Genomic DNA, 25,555 nt, shown 5'->3' on the forward strand with positions numbered 1-25,555 from the left:
AACAAATTTACAAAATTTAAAAGTTTGTTAAAAAATATTTTTGTTTAGAATAAAAAAATTTGAATTTAATTACTTAATTTTGGAGTTTTTCGGTTTTGTTAGGCTTTTTGAATTAATTTTAGACAATTCCCATACGATTGTGGCCGTTCAGATCGAAAGTGTTAATATAATTATCAAAAAGTTTGCTCGTTCTTCTCCAGTGCGCATAAACAGCTCGGTCCCGCGACAGAACTGGACAGAACTGAGCTGGTTCTTGTCTTCGCACTATCCTTCGATCGTCAACGTTGTTTTGATGATTAAAAGAGAGTCGGCTAAACTCAAGCTTAAACCGGAACCGGCGTGACGTCTTTGGCCAGCCAGTCGACCCATTGCAATCTATTTCTATTTCGCGGATAATCCACTCTCTCGAGATAGCGAGGATGAGTCATTTCATATATATTAGTCAAGCATCGCGCCGACCTCCCTAATTTCCCCACGGCGATAATTTATAAATAATACGGATTGTCCTGGATTTTGTTTGCTGGATTATCTCAAGTAAACTTTACTTAAATTTGTGAAAAATATCATTAAAAATTGGGACTTTAGTAACTTCCTAATATAAATATCTCTAAGGGTATAACTAATACATATATACTGAAAGATATATTATTTTTTATGAGAAACGTTCATGATTTAAAAGAAAATATTTATGGAACTAGAAAAAAAACACATGACGAATAACACATTAAAATATTTGAATTCTGTAATTATCATATATAGACTTCAAGCACTGAACGTGTAGAATCGTGACGCAATTCACCTATAATGAGGTAACACTAAACAGGCAAAGACCGATACCGCCTTTAAGTAAACGCAACTCAACGAACAAGCGCTCGAAAATCGATTACTCGATTGTTTAGATTAGACAAGTGCGAGCAAGTGTTGGGGGAAGTAGGTAGGGTGGCGATTATAGAACGTCGAAAACGTCGCAATACGTCGCAGGTGTCCCAGATACAAGATAGTATGTATGTACTGCGCGAGTGCGCTAAGAGGGAAGAGAACGAAGAGAAAACGGGGAAACATAGGCGCGGTTTCCCGGTATAAGACCGCTTTGTGGAAAAAGGAAAGAAATAGATGTTCTAGGCCGTAGTTCCTCTTTGAACTGAAAGTCCTATCGTATATGGGATATACATGTATATATGGGATGTCCTTTTGAAAACCCGCGTTTATATCACTTCGAATACATTAATACGATTAAATAAAAAGAATTAATAGATATCTGTTAAAAAATTATTTATTACAATTCCGATTTTTATTTTTTACAATTTTAATTTTCTTTTAGTTTAATTAATTTAACTTTTTTATTTATTTTTAATTAATTAAAATATATCTAAAGTTAATTTATAAATCATGCCAGTCTATATGATACATATATCAATTAATGTATATACTAGATTAATTCTCTTTAATTAAATTAAAAAACTCTAAATTGAAGGAATTTATCATTCTAGATTATATCTTTCCTTTTCACATAGAATACGATCCTTCTATCTCCGCCTTAGCCATTAGATATCATTAGCTATTTGACGATAGTTTGTTTTTCCCACGTAAGATTTCTTGCGCGAAAGGTGTGATCGGTCACGCCGTCTGTTGTATGTGTTATTCGAATATCGGCGATAATTGCCGCGCTTAATCGTACTTTTGTATTCGTCGTGAAATTAACGGTCTGCACAATAGAAAAATAAAGGCAGACAATGTACCCACGCGACGTGCAATTTTCAATCCGGTGCATCGTCTCTTAATTAATGTTTGATCGCGTAGAATCTCGTCTTGTAACAATCCACCGCATCTCTATTGATCCTCCACGCGCGGGCGTGACGTTGCGAACGACTCGACGACTTGAAATGACTTGGAACTCGGAATGCAATTTTCCCTTGACGTAACGCGCAATGCATTCTACGTCCTTAGATTCCCGATGATTCATGCTTTTAATCTCATTTCAACCCTGTGTGTGACCATTTATTTCCCTGTAATACAGAAATTGCAATATGTTTGCTGTCAAATTACATTTTGAGTGTTTGCTGAAAAATTACATTTTGAGTGAATTATATTATTGAGCTTTTTACAAGTAATAGTCAATAGTTTTCATCATATTTATATACACTTTAGAAAGTAATGGACTTTGCGTAATGAGAACTTAAAAATAGTGTAGTGCATTCCGGGTACTTCCGGCCATTTGTCAGCGCACAAGCGAACAGGTCTGTTTTCAAAAGTTAATGACGTTCCCGCGTAAGCCGATAAACTGTTACATTGTCGACTAGCGGGCTAGCGTGTTCGTGAAAGATTCAGTAATTCGATTTGCGGATGTCTTGGTGAATGAGCCGACCGCGGAAAAAAAGCCTCGCCTGCGCCTCTCCCGGATCCCGCCAGTGTATAGTAACGTCCAGAATACACAATGCCGAGTAAATTGGATGGAAATACTCGCGGATCAAAAGTGGTCAGTGCTCTTCCTGTTTCTTTACACGTGCGCGTAATTTAGATTCTAAGATTCCGGAACCTTCACTACCTTGTATCCGATAATAATGTTCTGATTGTGACTCGATCTAATCTTTCTTTCAAATTTTTAAAATTAGGATCTCGAGTCTTAAAAATCTGGAATCCGGAAAACATTAAACTAATTTGACATTTTCAAACTTTTTTTATTCTTAAAGTTTTTTTCATATCCAGTTGTTATATCCAGTCAATAACACTTGGTCTTAAAAATTAATTGACTATTATTGTCTAATTGGGCATTGATAAGAAAATAAGTGAACGATATTATGGACAATTGACCCCACTCACGATTCGCGAGCCACGTGGATACCTGGGTTCTCCAGGCTCCCACACTCGGAGCACGCTCCCACTACCTGCCGATTGCTCCTTCTTCCTTCCTCCTTCGTCCTTCTCCGCGGGCTTGCTAACGCGGTCTCTGCTCGGCCAATTGCGGTGTGGCTCACCTCGACCTCGTGTCCCTGTATGTTCTTTCTGTCTCTCGTCGCTTAGTGTCCTACGGGTGATCCAGCAGCGTGGATGCTGCATCGATTCTCGCAATCAGAAAGCGCGCGAAATGTGTCAATAAATAAATCAATTAGTTTTATTGCATCAATGTGTAGTGATCCATTATCGTGATGCTAATTAATTTATTGGCCAATTGGCCGTTGTGCGTTTAAACTTTATATCCGATGAGGAAACACAGAAGCTGTCGTTAGGTAATATTGAATTTTTTATTAATTTAATCTCCAATTTTATATCAATTTAATTATTACTAATTTTTCACATTTATTCAATTTCTTACTTTATACTTATATTATTTATATATAAATAATTAAAAAAAACATTTTTAACCATTAAAAACTAAACACTTCTCACAAACGTTTTAACGTTTCATCAAACTTTTTATGCGAAAAAATATAACTCTTTAGTTAATCAACGAATCTCCCAACTGTATTTAGCGGAACAAATACCTGTTTAAAAAACTAATGTACGTATTTGGGACATAAGCAAATCCAGAATACGAGTACTCCCCGCCGAGATACGCCGCGCTGCACGGGCGTGTGCTCTCCGTCTTTTCTCGGTTAACGTTTCATAATGCTCGAGTAGCACGTGCCAAGCGGTGATCCGTTTTACTTTCCGTGATATCGTTCTCGCCTCTTGTAACTCCGTTCTTTATGAATGAAAAAATTATCGATCTTCCAGCCTGGCTCGCGCTCGCTTTCATCTCCGCGAGCGATCGTTTGAGTGCTTGAATTTATGATTGCCGCGGCCATCGCCAGTAGACACGAATCGATATCGATCTCTGGGAATCGTGGGAAATTTCCAGTAAATTTACTATATCTATATATATAGTTAGATTTATTAAATAAATAAAAAAACTTTATTGATAAAAAGTTTTATACAATACAATAAAAGTATAACATAAGGAAATTTGAAATTACTGACACAATGAGTGGCAATTCAGAATGTTAGTTTATTATTAAAGTATATAGTTACGTGAATCTTTTAATATTTTATAATAAAAATTAAATATTAATATAACATTATAGTTAATTATTTAGAATTTTTTCATTTTGTAAACATTCTAATTTTTTAAATTAGGCGATTTAAATTAGCGATTTTTATACACATTATGTAATGTGTGTGTGTGTGTGTGTGTGTGTGTGTGTGTGTGTGTGTGTGTGTGTGTGTGTGTGTGTTAATATTATATTTCTGAATTAAATTTTAAATTAGGAAAGAGACAGACAATCAAAAAAATTAAATACGTAGAATTATTCATAAATGAATTAATATTATGCAACTTTATTTCTCAGTGATTCATACAATATGCTTCGAGGTCACATTAGGCTATAAAGGATTAACGGCATCGGAATGCCGGTAGTCCTGACGATGTAAGGAGATACTCTGAAAGCAATACCACAATCAACCGTTCTGCTCTTCGAGATTTCGTCTCTGATCTCATAAAAGATTTCTCGAAAGCCTCACGCCTCATGTTTCGTGCTATTCATAATACTTAATTTAAAACCGATTTTTTTATTTAATGAGAATTCAATGACATGTCATGTGTCGCCATATCAGTCAAACATTCTTTGCGGATATAAATGTTTGTATTTACTATGAATATAATTATAAAGATAGCTTGCTGACTGCAGCCTTAATCCTATATTTCGGGATTCGGTTAATCGAGTCTAGACGAGAAATCGAAATAACGGCTCGGCAAAATCACAGACGGTCGACTGTGCTGCGACCGCTCGCTCGCAATGAGCTAGCTTGGCCGACGAGCTCATTAACTCATAAAATTGAACGGGCTGAGTTGTCAGTCAAAGAAGCAGCGACATTCGCGCGCAGTTAATAAAGCGGCCGTTAATCGGCGACGACGATGACAACATACATGTCGTGGTGGATTCCTCTTAGCTAATTGCAAGTTCGACCCCTCGACACCCGAAATGATTGCATTCGCCGCATTCGCCGGACTGCCGAGTAAACTTTTCAAGCTCGCTTCTGTCCATCTCGTGCGAATATATTCCCGGTGAAAATACTCATCTGAGAATCTAAAAGTTTATTGGAATACAGACGAGATTAATTGCGAGAATCCTCAGAAATATGATTAGTTATATAAAACGAGGACATCTATTGATATATATGTAACAAAAAAATTGAACAGGTAAATAATAATTATATAGCAGACATTTATTTTAATCCATATTATCTACATAATCTACAACAAGAATAATCAAATAGACTTACATCTACAGAGCTATATACCTAATTAATGCTTGAATTCTTAGGTTCTTCTTCTATATCTTATCCAGTTTTTCTTATTGTCGATCTCTTACATCCACGAATAATTGAATTTAATTGAACCATTTTGCGCTATAAAAAGAAAGATAAACAAATCGTGTGAGCGAATGGAAAGTAAACGATGACTTCGTGCGACCCGCGAGTGCGTTTTATTAAATTATTATCGTCGTTTACGAGTCCAGAGCCTGTTCGGACTCTGACGACGCTGGTAAACGGCCGCGAGATCGGCAGAGTCAAATTGCCTCTTAAAACGAGCGTAAAGCAAATTGCATAAGTGGCGAGGTACACGCCGACCAATCGCAGTGTCGTCCTCAATGTGCACACTGCTACTGTACATGTCATATGCGCACTATATGTCGTATCCTTTGTGATACCTGCGGTCGCATACCTGCGTCTTGTCGCGATCTTTCACGTAAATCGTTGCCGACTTCCGTTGCCGCGGAAAATTGCGGGTACTTATTATAACGCGGCCTTGAAGTGGGAAAATAGACAATTATCCTGACTTGCGTTCAACAACATACATACACATACACACATTCATATACACATACATACACACGCATACATACACGCATACATAATGCAGCAATATTAGCAATAATTGTATATAGCAAAATGTAATTATAGGTTTCCTTTTTCCCCTTTTTACGAGATTTAAAACATTGCTTATTTATACATTATTATAACTACCTATTATAATTCACATCATATATTGTTGATATATTTTGGTCATTTAATTATCATATAAATTTTAATAAAATAGTCATAATAGTAATAATATTTTTCTTATAGTTCTGGTTTCTTATATAAAAATGCGAATTTACATAAAAATTGAGAAAGAGATAAAACGCGTCATGCACGATAACATATTCTATGTGAAATCGACGCAGACACTCCCCTTATCTTCTCTTCTACAACTATTTCAACTATTCGACCTCGTAAATCATTCCGCACACGCATGCCGCGCGCGTCGAGCATCGCTCGCGAACATCGCCCTGCAACCTGCAACGCGAACCTCTCGATATCCATCAAACGAACTATACGTCCGTCGCACACGCCCGCGCGCGGATAGACGCGCGATCGCGATTGATGTACCATGTATACCCATCTATCGCCTAACACTAACAATTTATAATTTCGCCACTCTTTTCGCGAGGCGTAAATTCCACGCTTCAAGCGATTCGGATTCGAAATTTGCACTCCTGTTACATTCGCCGTGCACATTCTCCAAACGCGATTGCAATTAGCGCGATCGTCGACTCGCGGCATTTCGTCTATGCGAATTTGTGCCGTGATTGCGATTCTGTTGATATTGAGTTGTATTGCGAAAGCTTTGTAGGGAATCGTTGCGGCACGGTTGATTTCACGAAAATTAACGATATGTTTTGAGGTTCGTTGAATTTACTGTGCCATGCAAACTGAATACAATTAAAAATAAAATTAATTTCCTCACCGAATTTTGATATACATATATAATATTGTATAGCTTGACTTTGTTTTTAGTGTTTTTACACACATATTCTTTTATTTATAATTCTTTAAAATATTTGGCAAATAATTTTTAATAAAAAATATATTTGTAAATGTTATAAAGTTAATTAATCAATTTGTTATATACGTGTAATTTAAGATTAAATAAATTAAATACAAATTAATACATTAGCATATTAAAATTCTTTAATCGTATCGTCATTTAAGTAAATTAAGTTAAGATGAATAATTATTCTAAAAGACTAGCGAATAAAATTTAGTCTCTTCCTCTCTGGACGACTGGGATAGTGGGATATAGTTACGAATCATAATTTACGATTCTACCTAGATATACGTTGGTTTTAACGAGCTGTTCTGGTGAGCCGCGGGGAGTCAGTTTTTCGCCGAAGGATCGAGTCATCCGCGCTCTTGTGAATTTCAACGCACGTCTGATCAAATTGTGGCAGGAGACCGAGTCGACCGAGATAGAAGGGTATGGGCATAAAAGTAGTCTCCTAACGGTATCGAAAATGGAGAACCAGGTGTGCGAATGTGGTCGCGAATCTTCGCGCGCAATCTCCGCGAATTTCGCGTAACCGTCTCGCGCACTTTTGCACACGAAGGTGAATAGATTAGAGTTGAACTTATAGTTAGATGTGCAAAGAATTGCAAATCTCTCTTGAGGGAAATCCTGAAACGAGGTAATTGCGTATACGTATATCATACCAAGGAGAAAGGACATTAATCGTATTTTTATAATTCTTTTTAAATACATATTATAATCTCTGTCAAACATTTTTCAAGTTACATTTAAAGTTAAATAATAAATATTGCAATGCTAGTCTTGATTGGAGAAATTAAGCCAGATTTCAAGTTTTTAAATTTCTAAACTATTTTCTATCACAAATACAAGCAGATTGAAGAATTTTCGTTAAATGTTATAGCACAGCTCTCTCTCCTTTCTGCCTTTATTTTAATTTTTAGAATTATTAATTCTTGGTTTAATGAGAATTCTTTATTATCGTTCTTCATTAATTTAATGGAAAGAGATAACAACATCCTAGCTGAAACAAATACTTCGCATTGATTTCTACAGTATGTTTATTGACACGAAACAGATATGATCATTATAGTGCAGAACTAGTTCGCCGGAAGCCGAAGGTCATTCAAGCTGGGTGACACGTGTGTGCATGCACACACGTTGCAGTCCGCAACTTGCGGCTTGCAGCGCGGCGCATTGCAGCAACGAATTGCAGTTTCTGCGATCGTTATCGTCGCTTATTGTGCGCGCTGTATACGCGGTGCCGTTCTCATCGGCGCGCGGATTTTTACCGCGAGTCGTTGTCCGATCGTATGCCGGCTCGAAATGAGATTCAAGGTAAGCTTCGATTCGAGAGCACGCGTACATTCGCGCGAGCTCGATACGGTAACGCGACTTATTCTAGATCTAGAAGATCCAGAATAAGGGTTCCCGAGCTATTATTATGTGGGCCCAGAACGAAGTATCGTTTTTGTTTTATTTTCTCACACGAAAGAAAGGTCACGAGAATCACTCAATTTCGAGGTATCAATGAATGTCAATGATGGAATTTTGATATTGCTAAATCAAAGATTGACTTCCAGGGATCCAACAAAAATGGTAGTGAGCGACTAAAGATTTAAGAATCCGGAAGTTTTGAAATTCCAATACCTGAATTGAAATCGAAGGATCGCAGAATAGAAACGCGACAAATTTTTATAATCTAAATTTCGCGGAATTCATGAATTCTCGAGAGATATCTTAGATATCGAGGATATCTCACCGCTCAAGAATCTCATAATCTGTATACCTGGAAGAAGCTATATTAAACAAAAATATATAATTTTGTTTTATCGCGATTGATATAAAATCAATTATTCAAATTTTATCTTGAAAAATTTAAAATTTAAAAATTTTCCGATATTGTGTTTACTGAATTAATCTTTGCATTTCATCGTTATGCGTGAATTAACGCGCACGATTTGCAAGAATCCACGGACGATTATTATGAGATCACTCAGCTTTTCGAAGCCGCGCGTTCGCGAACCGTTCATTTTTCGCCGCAGATTATCATGCTCCCGTTATACATTCCGCGAATTCTGTCGGTCGTTGTAACCATTAAGCCGGCTTGTTTGGAACCTACTGTATTACACTGGGTGATTCGAAATTTCGATGAGATTGCAACTTACGCACCTTTTAATTTTGTAATCAGATCCTGAGAGTCTTAGAACTTTAAAATCTCAAATCTTCCAATCTTGATAACATAAGTCTTTAAAAACTTTAGCTTAAAAATTTCAGATTCTCTAATTTTAACAGCATGGATCCTCAGATGTATGTTTTATATCAGATGTGAATTTTATATCTTTAGATGTCTAATGACTTTTTTATATAATTTTGATAAAGATTTTTTATGTGATAAAAGTGCAATTCTATATACCTAAAAGTTATAAATGAAAAAATGCTGTAATTATAGATTATATTATTAGTTCAATTATTACTTTATTACTTATCTCTAATTATTGCTTATCTCTACAGTTGATTTTAACCCTGTTTTAATCCAATGAGAATTACTTATTTTGCTACTTTGCGATTCGTTCTTAAACAATTTTGGTGAGAGCGAGTGCTGAACGGGGCGTGAATAATTTTCTTGAGCGAGAAATTCGCACTACAACGCGCGTTAAATTGAAGCACGTTCTCAGCAATGGTTTTAATTAAAACCCGCAAGGCAAACGGTAATCTGTACTAATCACGAAATTGATCCGCCACGCTTCCAACCCGCACAAACTCTTTCTTTCTTCGCCTCGGATAAAAGGGCCGTCGACCTAGCTTTCGGAAATTCCGAAAATTTCACAAAAGGTGACAGTGCGGCATTAATTAAATTCCTTCGTGACTCTGTAAACCAAACAATTAACCGCGAAGTCCGCACTTCATATAACTTTATTTAACTAAACTAAAACGTAAATTCACACATAAGTTCACGTGAATTGATTTATACATATATATATTTTAATGTTATTCAAGCTTCTTTTTATACTAATAAATAATTTTACTAATTGAATATTAATATTATGCTATAATATTAATTAAATTCTTTAATTAAAATTTATATTATTTATAATAATTGAATACTTTTTAATAGCTAATACATATTTTGATAAATTTAAAAAATATATTTTCGTATATATTCGCAAGCTCGCACATACACGTTTCCGGAATTAGTATATCCATTAGCGAGTAGAGTCAATTAGATCCGCTGACCGAAGACTGGATTCGTTTTACTATTTCGAAGCTGAGGCATTGCGCTAATTGCAAGTTTTAACGAGCGTCAGTTCGTCCAGCTGCTGCTTCCATTTCCGGGATGTCGTACGGACATTGCACGTCTTCTCTCTCTCAGAGGTGTCTTAGAAAATCAGGTTAGCCTCGCCAGGAATCTCCTTTCGCTCTTTCTCACCACGTTAAATCGCGCTCGTTTGGCAAAGAAGCTTCGAGGAAATTTACCTTGAATTCCACGAACCACAACCTCTAATTGTAAATTTTATTACGCAGGAATTTAATTTATTCTGATTATATTAAATTAATTTTACGTCACGGAATATTTTAAATATAACATGCAATTATACCAATAATTATTACGTTGACAATTAATTACGAAATGTACTAAAAAATGTTATATCCTCTAAGCCATTTAGGAAATTTATATTGCTATTTACTTTTTCATTCACTCAGTAAAATGTCAAATATTTATTCAAAACACGACAAATGATTTTCTGTATTTTTTTGTTAGTGCTACTTTTGGGAACTCTCTTTGACATAATCGCAATGCAATCTGCGATAAGAAAAGATCATGTATGGTAGATAAGCGCGATGACCAGCTACTAAGTAGGAAAACTCCGGAAGACACGAGCAGAGTCTAAAAATATTCTGTCCATCCATGTTTTCCGTTACTACTTCGGGATCGTAGCAGAAGGCGCGTAATGTGCAGCTTTCTTGTTGCTTTCACATAACATATCGTACGTCTGTCAACCCATTATAAACATTGTAATTCTCACACTCGTTGATTTTTCTTGTAGTTGACTCATTAATTCCGCAAAGAAATTTCATAAAGGAACATTAATAAAATAGTTATTAAGAAAAAGCTCATATTAAATTAACCATAATTCTGCGGGTATTTAGAGAACAAAATACACATATTCTAATGGTATCTTTTTATTAGACACATATCTTTTATACTGAATTATTTATATAATTATAATAATAAGAGAAGAAAAATCTAAATAATAAATTATGGTATATAACCTGTTTCATCTAGTTAAACATATTTTATAAAATAATGCTATTAATTTTTTAACTATTTTTGATGTTTTCAATTAATAGTTTTCTCAGGAATAAAAGATAAATACGATGCGTTATATTATATTTCGTCATTCATGATATAAAGGATAGAAAAGAAGACGCATAAAGAAAAAGAGAGTCCTTCTATGGCACTCCTTTTCTCTTGTTCGTTTTCCTCCTCGTGAACCGCAGAAGCGAAGACGTTACCATAAGAGGACATCTCCCACCATATCTGGACCCCGACCTTTCTTTCTCTCTCTCTCTCTTTCTTCCTTTTTCTCTCCTTTTTCCCTCCTTTTTCCCGTTCTGGGACCACAGACTTGCGGGCCCCAGGGGTATTCCGAAGGGGATTGTACAGATACTTGTAACTCGTGAATACCGACTTATATTTGCATCAGCAGTTAATTAATTCCAATTTAGCGAAATTATCATTTTTTCCCTAAATTATATCTTCTTAAATTAAAACAATTATATATATTAGAAATCTCTCTCTCTCTCTCTCTCTCTCTCTCTCTCTCTCTCTCTCTCTCTCTCTCTCTCTCTCTCTCTCTCTCTCTCTCTCTCTCTCTCTCTCTCTCAATATTCAAAAACTAATTTATAAATTAGCAGGTAAATAGTAATGTCAAGGATAATATTTTATCCATTATTTTAATATTATGAATGTGTAAGAAGTTTACACATTCATGTACACAATTCTTACATTTTAGTACAACCGATATAATTAAAGTAAAAAATCGGTATTTGTTTTATTGTCAACAATGATTACTTGACTGTATGAAAGTAATTTACAAGAATAAATCTTTTAAATGTGTGATAAGATTAATTTAATTTTTAACTGTGTTATTCAAAGTAGTGCATACGTGTCAAAAGTTAATAAGTATTCAATTAAAATAGAAATGGGAGAATAAAATGGTGAAGTATACCAATTGAAAATTTGCTGAAATTGATTGAAGAAATGCGTAATTTTGGATCGTCGTAAAGCACGAGCCATACACGCGATTCTTCATGACGATCCAGCAAGGAGAAGATAGCGGAATGCATTAAAAAGCGTCGTCGCCATTTACGGCTGTCATCTCACCAGGATAACTCGAAACTGTTCGCAGTGAACTTCGCCTTTTGCGGTACGCTGCGGCTCTTTCTGGAGATATCCTTTTTCAAGACTAATGGATCGTGATAAGGATTCATGTCTCGATGATACAACGTTTCATATCTCTCTCTCTCTCTCTCTCTCTGTATCGTTAAAAAAAAACGAAGACCTGTATCAGTCTCTGGTGTGACGTGGCGCATTCCGATTAAGTTGTCAAAGGAAGCAATATTAAAAAAGAGAAAAAGTCCGACAATTATAAAGAAATCACAAAATATTTTTATGTTTCTCATACTCCATTTTTAATTCTATTGTTTTTATTTAATTTTAAATTAATCTTGATATCAGTCATTTTTCACGTAATGCATGCTTTTGGATGAAGTTCTTTAATCAAACTGGATTCTAATTTAAATTCCATAACTGAATAAACATGCATAATAAAATATTACTTATATAGCTAACTTTTTTAATGCGAAATTATTCCTATTATTTTTCAATTTGTTATGAAATATTAACACATATCAATATGAATGTTATCAAATATGAGTATGTCGATATGAATTTCGAGATTTCGTATTTTTGACATCTAAATCAAGTTTACTTCTACTTTTGTCTTCTTGTTAACGCTTTCTAATTTTCTTGTAATGGATTTTCCGACTAAATTAATGGGGTGAGAGATACTTACGTTCCCATGGCCAGGTGAGTCATCGGCTCTCTCTCTCTCGTGCCACCCTGTAGTGCCTCGGCACGGTTCGTTTTCTGGGCAAAAGCCGGGACCAGAAACAATGGAAACGAGAGGTCGGTGGGCACGTGTGTGCAAGGTAGCCACGATCGTGACGGTCACGTTTCACTCTCGCATTGTATGTATCGTGTGGTATACCGTGTGGAAAGCCAGCAAGGGCTTTTGTATGCATCTCTCTCGAGGACATCCTATACTCTTCCGCCTTCCCTTCCTCTCGCTCCTCTTCACGGTAGAGGATGTTATCTATACCTCTATTCGATTCCTGATTGTAAAACTGATTCTTGCTAGATATCGAGAACTTACATAGTTACATTGACTTCGATGAGTTGATAGAGAAATGATCGGAACTGGCTCTTACTAATTTTAATGAAAAAATAAATAATACGCATTATATATTTTTTAAGAGCATAGCACTAGAAGTATAGCACTAGAAACTAACTTGATAAATAATTTGGAAATCAGCTTTGAAAGTAATTTGAAATTTTGCAGACATAAAATATTCAGTTATAAAGAATAAGAGATATACAAAGTTTTGTAAAAAGCAGCAGGTGTCGCGTTTTATGAAACGACGGAAAGACGATTAATGAGCTTCGCTTTTGTGTTGCACAGGTCGAAAACGTAAGTTTGTGCGTAGGAGCATTGCGGGCTCTGGGAGCGGATGTAGGTGCTGTGAACCCGGGTGAATTGGCGGCAGGATCAACCCTGTGGCCAGTACTGGCTTTGCTCTTCGCCCTGTCACGTTACAAACAGCGAGCCAAGCAACTACAGGATATGCCCAGGTAAGTCATTCCTTTCGGCAGGACAGTCGATGATCATGATTGTGAAAAATGTATAACTTTGACAAGTTTTAAAGATAAGTATAGATATTTAGGGCCGTGGAAAAGAGAATATTGGAATTTTAGTTTCTTAAATTTGCAAAGCCTTGAAATTTTCTACAAATTTTGAATCTTTATGCCCGGTTTTCACCAACGTCGGTTTTCACCAAGGTGAAACTTGAACCTTAGTTCAATTCACTCTTTATCTGTTTCTAAGGGAGATTATTAGAAAGAGACAAAGAGTAAATTGAACTAAGGTTCAAATTAAACGACGTTGATGAAAAAGGGCATAAATACCTATATATATTTGGGTTCTTTTTAAAATTATATAAATATCTATATTACATACAAGCAAACTTTTGAGATCTAAATACTTTATTTTAATATTTTAAGCTGTCGAGTTGGTTTTGTTTTTGCAATTTAGATTATGAAACTCTTTTTACATTGAGGATTTTTTAAAAAATTCTTAAAACTTTTAACATATTTAAGATCTTTGTCTTTATATTCTAGAATGTTTTTTCTTTATGTTTTTTGTCTCACATATTCATTTTTTACATATCTTCAAAATTTTCAATTCTTTTCATCATATCGTTAACGGGTAACCATAGACCATACCGACTCTTCGCAATCCAGTCTTCTGAAACAGACCATCAGTTTGCTGTACAGCCCAACGTCGGTAAAATGGCGATGCACGAATCCATGGAGACTTTCGGCAGATATATATATGATCTGCTATACTAGTCGATGGTATCTATCTACCATGTTTCGATAACTTAAAATCGAACTTTACCAACAATCAAGATATTATTAATATTTAAAACAATAATCAACTTCATCATTTGTTAGTTAAACATCATTTATGCAGCATATTTATTAATGATTGGTGGTCCATAAAGATGAAAATTCGTTGAATTAATTAAAACGTCGATAAATCCTTTATATAGTCGATCAACTTTTATGAGCCAGAAAGGATTACATTACGGTGATATTTTAATGACACAGAATGTCAGAAGAAAGTTTTTAAGTGCGATATATTTGGCTTAAATTTAACTTACGGACCCGAAACTTGTCGTTGTTTGGGGGTTTTCGGTCGTGAGCGAATTATTATAGCTCGATCAAATCGAATTACGTTAAAATCAGATTACGGTACGCCATTAAGTAATACCTAAAAATAAATATTTCGACAAGCCACGATTAAAACTATAAAAAATTAATTTAATACATATTTCGGAAAATATATTTATATTCTAAAGAAAAATGTTTTTTAATTTTAATAACTATATAATATTGTTATAATTAATATTAAAGCTTGCTTGCGTATCTTATGAATTGCTTAATTATTTGTTGCGTATCTTTTTATTTTGATAATCTCTTTTTTCTAATCAAGTTCTTTAGATTTATTTCCACCAAAAATTAACTTATAAAAAAAATGTGTTCATTTTTTTCTTTTTTTTTACATGATTTTGATACGGGCTTTGTTTGGCGTGGCATTTGTATTTTGCAGCGACCTGAGATCTATGTCGAGAGCTTTGTTTCCTGCCGCGCAGTCGAATCGATACCGACGTCCTGTGGAACAGCGGCCGGGTAGCGGCGTTCATTAACGTCTGCGTTAATCAACCGGCATACCTCCCTCTTTCTCCCTCTTTGTCTCTTTCTCGTCTGCTTCCTCGCGTTATCGACGTCGAGTAAAGTGCATACAGTTATACCAATGTTTCGGCACGCAGAAAACGCGTTTCACGGCCGAGAGCGAGGCAACTTCAAATATTTTAATTACTCCGCAGTTAATTGCAGCAACCGAGAAGAGTGAAAGATGGAAACGTGTGTGTGTGTGCGCGCGCGCGCGCGCGCGCGAGAGAGAGAGAGAGAGAGAGAGAGAGAGAGAGAGAGAGAGAGAGAGAGAGAGAGAGAGAGAGAATGATAAAGAGCAAAAGGAACGATATTTGTTGTATCGCTTAAAAATTCTTTAAATAATGATAAAACAATTTCCAATAGAATATACTTAATTAAATCAGAGTCAGAATCGAAATAAGAAGCTGCAATAAAATCGATATTAGATCATAAAATGTAGTAAGAAATTGAATATTATTTCCTCGCAGCAATAAGATAAAGAAAAGATATACGGAGATAAGTACGATGAAAAAGAGGGCATATCTCTTAAAAGCTATTCTATAGGGGTGACTGACTCTGCGTTTTTATTAATCGCGCGTACACGCGACTGCACGCGCGGGGATGCCGCACGTGGCAAGCGCCCCAACTGTCAAGGTCGATATTTTTAAATCGTGGTACCTTCTTGGACTGGACGACGAATTGCTTAGATGAGTAACGTCCCGAAATTGTAACTTGAATAATTCGAATAACACTTTGCACCGCATCTAAAATCTGTCCAAATTTTTAGGATTGGGTATTATTCCTGAGATTTTTACTATTTTTAATTTATGATTGCCTCATGGTTGATAATTTGTTTAACCCTTGCTTATAAAATTATTTTTTAATTATATTATCATTGGAAAATTAATAACAAACCTGAATCGGAGCTAAAGTCTTTTTTAGACGAGTTTAGATATTTTTATTTATAACTTTTTCTTTTAGCTTTTTTAGAATGAGTAGAGAAACTCAAATAATTAGTCCTAATTTTAATAAAGAAGTATCCATAGTCTTTCAACGCAATATACGATTGCAAATTAGAAGAAGAAATTCTTCTAATCAATATAACAATTAATGTCTTAAGGGATAACTAACTAATTAACTAATCAATTAATTAAAGTTATGAATTAATAATTTATTCTTCACCTTTCTTTAATCAGCTTGAAGAAAATCTTTTTACTCCAATAGAATTATTGTAAATTTTTCATACGATTAGATGTCTAACTTGTGTTTCATATTTCGGAAAAAAGTTACATATAATATATAAAATAACAATATTTAAATTGGCCCTAGACCGATCTTTTTTGATCGTAAAGATGAATATAGGGGATGTTTGCGTGCGAATTAGAAAATTCTTGGCCTGCGAGAGCCGAGATAACGGAAACGCTGAGAGAAATCTCTCTCGAGCAAAAGGGGCATTCGAGCCTGGATCTAATGGAGCGCGTAACAATTCTTCGGGTGGGAGAAACGCGAAGCCGGGGCCCTCGGGCAGGCCGCGTGTGCATTAACATATTAACAATGCTCCATTATGCCCCGGAGTGTATACCTAGTCCGATGCGTGGGCGCGTTATGGACCACTCAAGACCGCGGAACATATATTCGAAGCCTCAAAACATGTATCCTAAACTCGCTCTACGAAAACATTTTAGCGAATTTAGTGTGATTTTTTTATTAAAAGAAAATTTAATAGCACTTTTTCGTTAAATGTTTAACATTTTTTCGATACATTAATTGCAATAATAACTTGGTTTATTAAATTCAATGTCCAGTTTATGTTAAATATTCAGTCATATGTCTGTAGGAAATTTATTATAATCTATTAGAGCGAAGAGTGTTTTCTCGAAATTGAATGGACAAAGCCTCTTTGTCAGTTTACAATCCTGATGCTTCATTCGCACATCGAAAGATTTTCTCCTCTAATTCGCAATTATTTATTATTATAAGATTATGAATAGCTTTTTATGAAATCAAAACTAATAATTTAACTTTTCTCTTTCTTGAAAAAGATTTTTTTATACAATATTTAATAAATTTTAAAAAAATCTTAGCCAAAATTCAATTTTTAAATCTAACAAAAAAACTCAAGGTAAAAATGTATGAGAACGAGCAAAGGTAAAGACTAAGCAAGGGTCAAGGTTGACAAAAAAATTCTCACACGTGTACGCACATCTCGTTAGACTGTACGCACAATACATCTATAGCACACGCTCATGCGTGCACGTGCACATTGGGCGCGGGGCATTAGCATAAAAATGGTTTAAAAATTCGTCGAGCGTGCCACTGGCATTGGCTGGCTCCCAGGGAAGACTGAATCCGCCATTGGCTGACTGCGTATCGCGAGAGAGAAGGAGGGTCGAAGAGAACGGGCTCCAGAGAGGCTGTGAGAGCTAAAACGAATGAGGGAGAGACTGAGAGAAACGGAGATGGAATGAGATCATGAGAGAAAAAGAGAGAGAGGCTAGGAAGGACAAAGACCGATCCTGCGAGGGTGTACCCGAAGAAAAGAGAAAGAGATAGAATAAGGTAAAGAGAGACAGGAAGAGAAGAAGGGATATAGGAGGGTGCGAGAAGGCAATACCAGGCAGTACTCAGACAAAGCATAGCAGCATCGGAGTACCGTAGGCAGAGCGAGAACGAGAATGAGAGAGCGAGAGCGAGCGAACGAGAGAGAGAGAGAGAGAGAGAGGACCTAGAGTCCAGCTAGACGTCAGAAAGGTTCAAGGGAGACAGACAACAAGATAAAGTGTGACAGAACGATGAGAGAGAAAGAGTGACGAGGAGAGTGCATCTGCATGGGGAAGCTGGTGTGATCCGAAGGGGGCTGGAAGGTGAACGGGAGAGCGAGAGCGATGCCGATGGCGGAAGAGGGGAACCAGGGGTCGCGAGATACCAAAGCGAAGGGGGAAAACGGCGAGGGAAGAGAGAAAGAGAGAGAAAGCACCACGTGCTATGGGAACGGGAATTGCTCTCTCTTCTCTTGCCGGGCCTTTCGCGGCGGTTCAGTTCGAAACGGGCCATCAACGATGCCTACACACCATGGCCACACCACCATGACCATCGCGACGGAGTGTGGTGGTCGCCCGTGGTCGCCATGAGGCGTCGTCGTTCAAGTCGATGACGCTCTCAAGAACCGAACGGTTTCTCGAACTTGCTCTCGTCTCTTTTCCCTCGTCGTCTTGTCGTTTTGTTTCGCAAATTTTTCGAGTGCAGCAAGATCGATGGATCCGTTCGATTATGCGCGGAGCGCGGTGAAGTGTCGGTCTTCGAATCCCGCGAAGAATCGATAACGATCGCGCAGATCGCGCTCGTGGAAGTGGTACTGCTGAAAGAGAAGAGGATGGAAGTTGACGATTCGTTTATGGATTATGTTTGAACGTGAGAGGAAAACGCTCTCGTGATATATACGATCTATTTGGACTATCTATTTAACGCGGGCAGATTGATCAGCAAGAAAGTTTCGATTTCAACTTAATCGTTTCTACGTAATCGAGAGTTAATAAAAAAAAAAAAAATATTAATCTGGAACCAATATATTATAAGGTATTCCTATGACAATGATTTAAAAAAGCGAATAACTAATATAAGATAAATGAAATTTTTATATTTACATTGAACATATGACATAAATAAACTGACTGTAATGAATTGAAATATAATTAAAATTAAAACTTAATTTAATTATATTATAAAATATAGAATGTGAAACATATATATGTAATGTGATAATGACGAATTAAAGTAAATATTAATAGAAAACTAATTAACGCAGGTTTAATTCCACGATAAAAATCTGTTACGTAACTTTTGTTCTATTGCGATCAGAACGTTACGAGCTTCTCCATGTGTTTTCATCTTTTTGCATCGATCCCGTAAGGATGTAGATCTAACCTGATCCCATCTCACGATCGACGATAAGTCGGTCGATCGAGCAGCAAGTCGGATCAATTTACGACGAAAGTGTCCGTTGGCACGCTAACATCGAATTGCGGAGTACTCGAAGAGATCCTCGTTATTTTTCGCAGTTACAATCCGCAGAATGCAACTTGTTGCAACTGCGCGTCACTATAGAGAAGATTGAAATCTGAGGATATTTTTCTGTAAGGTTTTAAAGTTAATCTTGAGGATACGAATCTTGTGGACCAATCACTGAAGAGATAACGTGACAATAGCGAGAATTCAAAGAATCGAGGATGAAGTAGAATCGATGAAATATGCATGAATTTTGAGGGTGAATTATTCAGCGTTTCGTAAAGAAGGAAACACTTCTCGAGGTCGATGCTTTCGATTTCTCAGGACAATTTCCGTTCGGAAACCGACGTGTTGAATTTGAAGCTTCCAACGAAACTCTTGTCTTTCAGTTAACAGACAAGTTTTTATGCGAGATAAAGGAAACAAAAGTGTAAAAAATGATGTGGAAATTATGAAAAGAAGTACAAGTATTATTACAGGCGAATAATATGTATATGTATAGTGAAAAAGAAAATAAAAGTGATATCATATTAATAGGATTAATGTAACAAAAGAATGCTAAGTTATCGCTTAAATATATATTTATATATACCACTATTTCTAAATAATGCATAAAAAGTAATGTCGACAACAGAAGATAAGAAGACTAAACACATGTTTATTTCAAGATTAGAATTTAACAAATCCTAAAATTGATATTTGAAATTATCAAACATATCGAGTGAGATCAAGAATTTCTCTATGTAAGCATTCAGTATTGGATCTCCCTCCTACGCAAATTCTTTTCATTCAATTTAAATCTCGCTTTCGTTCAAGAGACCGAAGAAAACGATTTCATCTCGGAGCGTGAATAAGATCCGTACAGTAAACAAGGCGAATAAAGTGCAAGATAAAATAGGATCTGGAATCTGACGAATAGAAAATGACGCTCGGTTTAAACAATAAATTTCGCCATTCGATCGACGACGAGAATCGACGAAACGATATCGAGAAGCTCAGCACGAAGTAGATCTCTTTTATCACCGGTGTCTCGTTCCCACGTTTTACGAGCCCTTATTATAGCGAGGATAATAACAATCTCGAGAGGAAGGGACCATCGAGTCCATCGATACCACTCGATCGTTAAGTCGCAACCTCGAGGATACAATAAAAGGATAAACTGATAAATTATTGTTATTACATATTTTTTTTAAGTTACTTTAAGTAAAACCACTCCTTAATAAAACAACAAAGAAACTTGTAAAATCAAGCAAATAAAGCTGTGAAATGAAATAAATGCAAAGTGAAGTTTGATATATTATTTAAAATACTTTGATATAATACATTCATAAGAGAATAAACAATAATTAATATATAAACGATTTTATTTTTAACACAATAAAACAGTACTTACAATTAGTTATTTTAATTTAAAAAAACATATAAATGGGTTAATATTGATATAACATGAAGTGCAACTTAAGGCGATTACTTTCGCCAGTTTAAGAGGAATCATCAGCAAAATATTCGAAGAAAAAAAAAGAGGGATAACCGCAAGGCATCATGGGAAATAGCGGAAGCAGCGGGGGTAGCAGCAGCAGGAAGGCACGGAGCTTGCCAAATTCGCCGGAAGCGCACAGGTATCCCAGCATTCTTTCCACCGAATTAATTTGTAAATGAAAAACAGGAACGTAAAATAAAAATACGATCAGAAATAATTAAAAATAAAATGAATCTCTCTGTTTTTAATGTCGACATTGTGAATCGATATATCGTTTGTCGTGGGTGGAATACTCATATTTATTCGCTACTTCCGACGTATTCTTATTCTTATATCTCATTGTATTTCGATCCTTATTCTTTCGTTCGCCTGAGCAAGCGACGACGAAACCGGTTATTCGGTATATTTAGGATTTCTTGAACCGCGCGAGCTACGTACACATTGCCGCTATGTGTAATGTAAGTCCTTCGAGGAAAAGTAGACGTTAAAATTTTTTCATCTATTTTTCATTTATTCTTACCTTGATTGCATAAAATTAAACGTAGTTAAGAAAATTGTATTTCTTACTGAAGTGAATATTTCTGAACTGATTAATAAAAAAGGAAAGAGCAAGAATCAAATGGTAAACTTGGTATAATTATAATATATTGTATGTATATATACCATAAATGCTCAAATATCTACAATTTTCATATCTTATTTAAATAAAAAATTATAAAATTGATTAAACAGGTAATTCAATTAATTAGAAATTATAATTAAGTTTGTGACATTTCTTATTTATTGATACAAAAATTGAGATAAATTATATATAATATTTTAATATTTTTATAGCGGTCGAATTCTATTTCCTCATATTTTTCTTTTTCGTAAAATTGCAAATTGCGAAAGTGACAACAGCCACTAATTCGAGTCGCGTGTCGTAGGTTGGAGGTATCGAGGAGGCTCGCGACAGTCGCGACCTGCGGGCTGCGACGCGAGGTCCTAACCGGTCTCTTCGAGTTCCCGTGGTGATCGGCCGCGACCAGGCGGATCTGGTTTTGCATTTTTCCGTTCTCGATATAGATCGGCGGCGACTGGCCGATTCACGGCGTTCTTCTCTTTCTTTCCAATTATCATGTAATTATGCTTTCCCGCATATATAGAAAACCGCAACCAACCGTCACGAATAATGAGGATTGCGGAAAGTAAGAACAATGTCTTCGTAACACCCTTACGCACTTCTAACAGGGGTGGAAAATAAACACTAAAGTCTTACATCCTCGTAAAAAACTAATATATATTTTTAAGTATATTATAAAAAATATATAAGGAAGATAAAAGAGAATTGTTTCATTATTTTCTCTTCAAAAATACATATTTAAGATAAATTGCGCATATACGATAAAAATATATGTATAAAGTTTAGAAATGTAAAATGGGAAAAGAGAAATAAAATAAGAAAGAAAAGAAAATGAATAATATATTTTCTAATTATAAAAATACATAATTAACATATATAACTATATATATTTGTGTGTGTAATAACTTTTAATATAAAAAAACTAGATATTGTTTATTATCAACATTGTTCTTGCAAGTGTGATCTGTCTTATGGAATAATTGCTCGCGAGGGAACACTGGGAAGAATACGAAATTTCGGGTGAAATTTTAACAGCGATGAAACGCGAAGGGTAATAGGATCCTTTAATTAAATCAGCTTAAAAAATTCATTTCCCGTTAGCAGCATGCAAAGGGAGGAAAGTGAACCCTTCGGATATTTTTCCAAGCATACTCGATCTCGAACGCTCTTAATTCGCAAAATATTCGTGAAGATGCAAATCTTTCTTAGTGCTCGATAACTAACAAAGTTGCCGAGATCGTTTTTATTGTAAAAAAAAATCGTCGACGATAATTCCCATGAATGAACCGATCTATCACCAGAATATCGTTTGCATAAACTTTAAACGCATAATTGTACACAAAATGCTTTTAAAAATTTGCATCAAAATCTATATATGAATATAATTTATCCATTTTACTTTGTATGTAGGTACGTAGAAATCAGAATTTAGTTTATGCGAATATAGCTTATTTTTTATTTTCACTATTTTATTTTGTTTTGACAAAACAGTTTCTGAGCAAACAATTTTCCAAACGTATTTTTTCCTTTTACTTTCTCTTCGACTTGTTCCTTTCTTTATTTAGCGAACGAGTTCAAAGACATCCGCGGGTCGACGAGAGTGAGTCAATGTTTTCGATGTGAATGGCCGCAGAAATAGATCCTTGGGCAAGCACGTTTCGCGATCGCGCGATTCGCGGGCTAAATTCTGCGCGACTGATGTTAGTGAAACGAGAACGAGCTTGTGTGTCGTCTCGTGTGTCACCGATCGTGCGCATCAAAAGGAAAAACGACGATTCGACGCGGTGCGTAAACAGGAATAATCCGAGCTGACAATGTTGCGCTCGTGCGTAATGATTGAATCATTTTTGACAGCTCGTTTCAGAGAAACCGACTTAAGCCACTTAGAAATTATTTTTTTAATAAAAAATGAGATAATAACACTGTATTAAAGATATCTGAAAAATATCTATTCTTTTAAAGATATCTGAAATATTAGAAAAAAGTTAAGAAAATTAATTCTAAGAAAAAGAAATCTAAATAATTCAAATAATTAAATTTTGAAAATGCAAATAAAATATTAAGATATTTTTAAAACAATTTTTGCATAATTTAGTCATACTTTATCGATATATTAGGTTAAAGAATTTTCTTCAACTATTATTATTTTCAAAACCTTTTATTCTGTATTTTTTATTATAATTTTTGCAACAATAGTTAACATTGTCGTTTATTATTGTTCTTATTATGTGTAAAATATAAAATTTAATAATTAAATATGTAATCTTTACATCCGCGGCAAACAAAGAGCAACGTTCGATTGGTTTTGAAGCGAAGATCCGGCCGTGCCCTGATGAGAATCAGCAAATAAGCAACCATATTTTGCTCGCGTTCCCCAGGAGATGCTCTCGCCAAGTTCGCTTTGATTAATTAGAATGGTGCATTGTTCGCGATGCATCGGCGATGATGCATCGCGGCAAGGAGGGCGGAGGTCGGCGGAACCGTTATGCATCGCGATTGTTTTGGATGCAAGAAAATCAAACTCTGTCTTTATAAGAGTGTAAAGAATACAACCCAAAAATATATTTAAAATTCTTACAAAAAAAAATACGTAAAATACGTAAGATAATGAAAAATTACCGATTATATTACATCATTAGCTCTAAAATTATTGCTGATAATAATTAATATTGATATATAATTATTTTCTTTGTTATTTAATAAATAATATTGCGGGTATTTTTTAGGAATCCTTCTGTACTTTTGTAAAAATCTGTATTCTTCATTTTCTTAAACTAAATCATTAAAAATTTTACCGAATGAAACAGAGTAACACAGAATTTTACTTGGGTATATCTCTCATCTTCAATCATTTTCAATACAAATTTCGACTAACATTTCGACTAATGATTCACTGCTTTGTAGTGAATACACTATTTTTTTTTCTAACAATAAGAGAGTAAACTTTTGCTCTTCTTATTATTTCATATTATATTTAGGCACTTTTCACGTCTTTTATAGTATAAAAAATAGTCTCCAAAATTTCCTGCAAACTTCGGGAGAGCTATCTTTTAAAGAGTAACGGTATGCACCAGCGTCCTTGCCTGCGTATCGGCGATAAACGGTGGTCGTGAAAGAACCGCGTAATAATATCGCCTCGCGGGGAAGAACGGTTCTGCTCGTCGTCGTGCTTCTTCCTGGAAGCGGCAGTTAAGTCCTTCTTCTCTCGAGATCCTCTAAATTTATCCCGTGTTCCGCTGAAACAACGAGGCTCCACTCCGCTTCGCGCCACACTATATAAAATCCTCTCTCTTGATTCTCTTTCTCCTCAAATAAGACTCGGCAATTACTTCTAATACCCAGAATGAATTATCCGATTCGTTCCGGCGCTATCCGCGTCCAGCTCTCGCCTCCGCTCCTCTTTGGTCTTTGTTAACGCGACTACTCGCGCGCGACGCCGCGCGCCGCTGTCAATTTGCAGCGATTTATACTCCTGTTCCTGTACGAATAATTCGCCAAAAAGCGGAGGCAACGAGATACGACTCGTGACACGAGAACATTTCAAAGACAAGACAGTAAAATAATATGTACTACCATAATACAATAAATAATTAAAATCTACTTTAAAGTAAAAGTTTTTACTATTTTGGATTGAAGTCTAAGTCTTCAATGAGTATTTCAAATGTGTGATCTTTTTTGGATATCGAAAAATTCGTTTTCTCGCAAAAGCGTCTGATCAACAAAATTTCCACTCAATTTTACGCTCACACACCTCGATACTTGAAATATATGAAAATACAGGTTCCATTAATTGTGGTTTTACTCACGGTTTCGCCTGAATTGCGTTTTAATTTGAGAGAAGTGATATGTTTCTATTTTTAAATCTATATAGCGACAGCGCGGAAATATTTATCAGTCAACAATTCAGTCAACCTATAGGTATGCATTTTACTATAAGTTTGCTTAGAAAAATTTCAAAACAAAATTTAATACTTAATTCTAGACGATAGTGCATTTATAGTAAAACGAGATAATACTATTTAAAAATGAGATAAGTAGTATATATTATAAAATAAATGTATAATA

The 25,555-nt window shown here is 35.4% G+C and overlaps 1 protein-coding gene across 3 annotated transcripts in view; it reads left to right on the forward strand.

Annotated features, from left to right (window-relative positions):
• Positions 1-25,555, forward strand: part of Sick (sickie) — a 162,043-nt gene that overhangs the window by 59,431 nt on the left and 77,057 nt on the right. For all 3 annotated transcript variants that reach the window (XM_071707762.1, XM_071707760.1, XM_071707761.1), the window contains one exon: positions 13,570-13,739. In XM_071707762.1, coding sequence (XP_071563863.1) covers positions 13,570-13,739 — 170 coding nt within the window. The remainder of the gene's footprint in view (positions 1-13,569; positions 13,740-25,555) is intronic.

This window comes from Temnothorax nylanderi, unplaced genomic scaffold (assembly GCF_030848795.1).
Source record: "Temnothorax nylanderi isolate EJ_2023f unplaced genomic scaffold, tnyl_v1.0 TNYL_tig0060_pilon, whole genome shotgun sequence".
Lineage (NCBI taxonomy): Eukaryota > Metazoa > Arthropoda > Insecta > Hymenoptera > Formicidae > Temnothorax > Temnothorax nylanderi.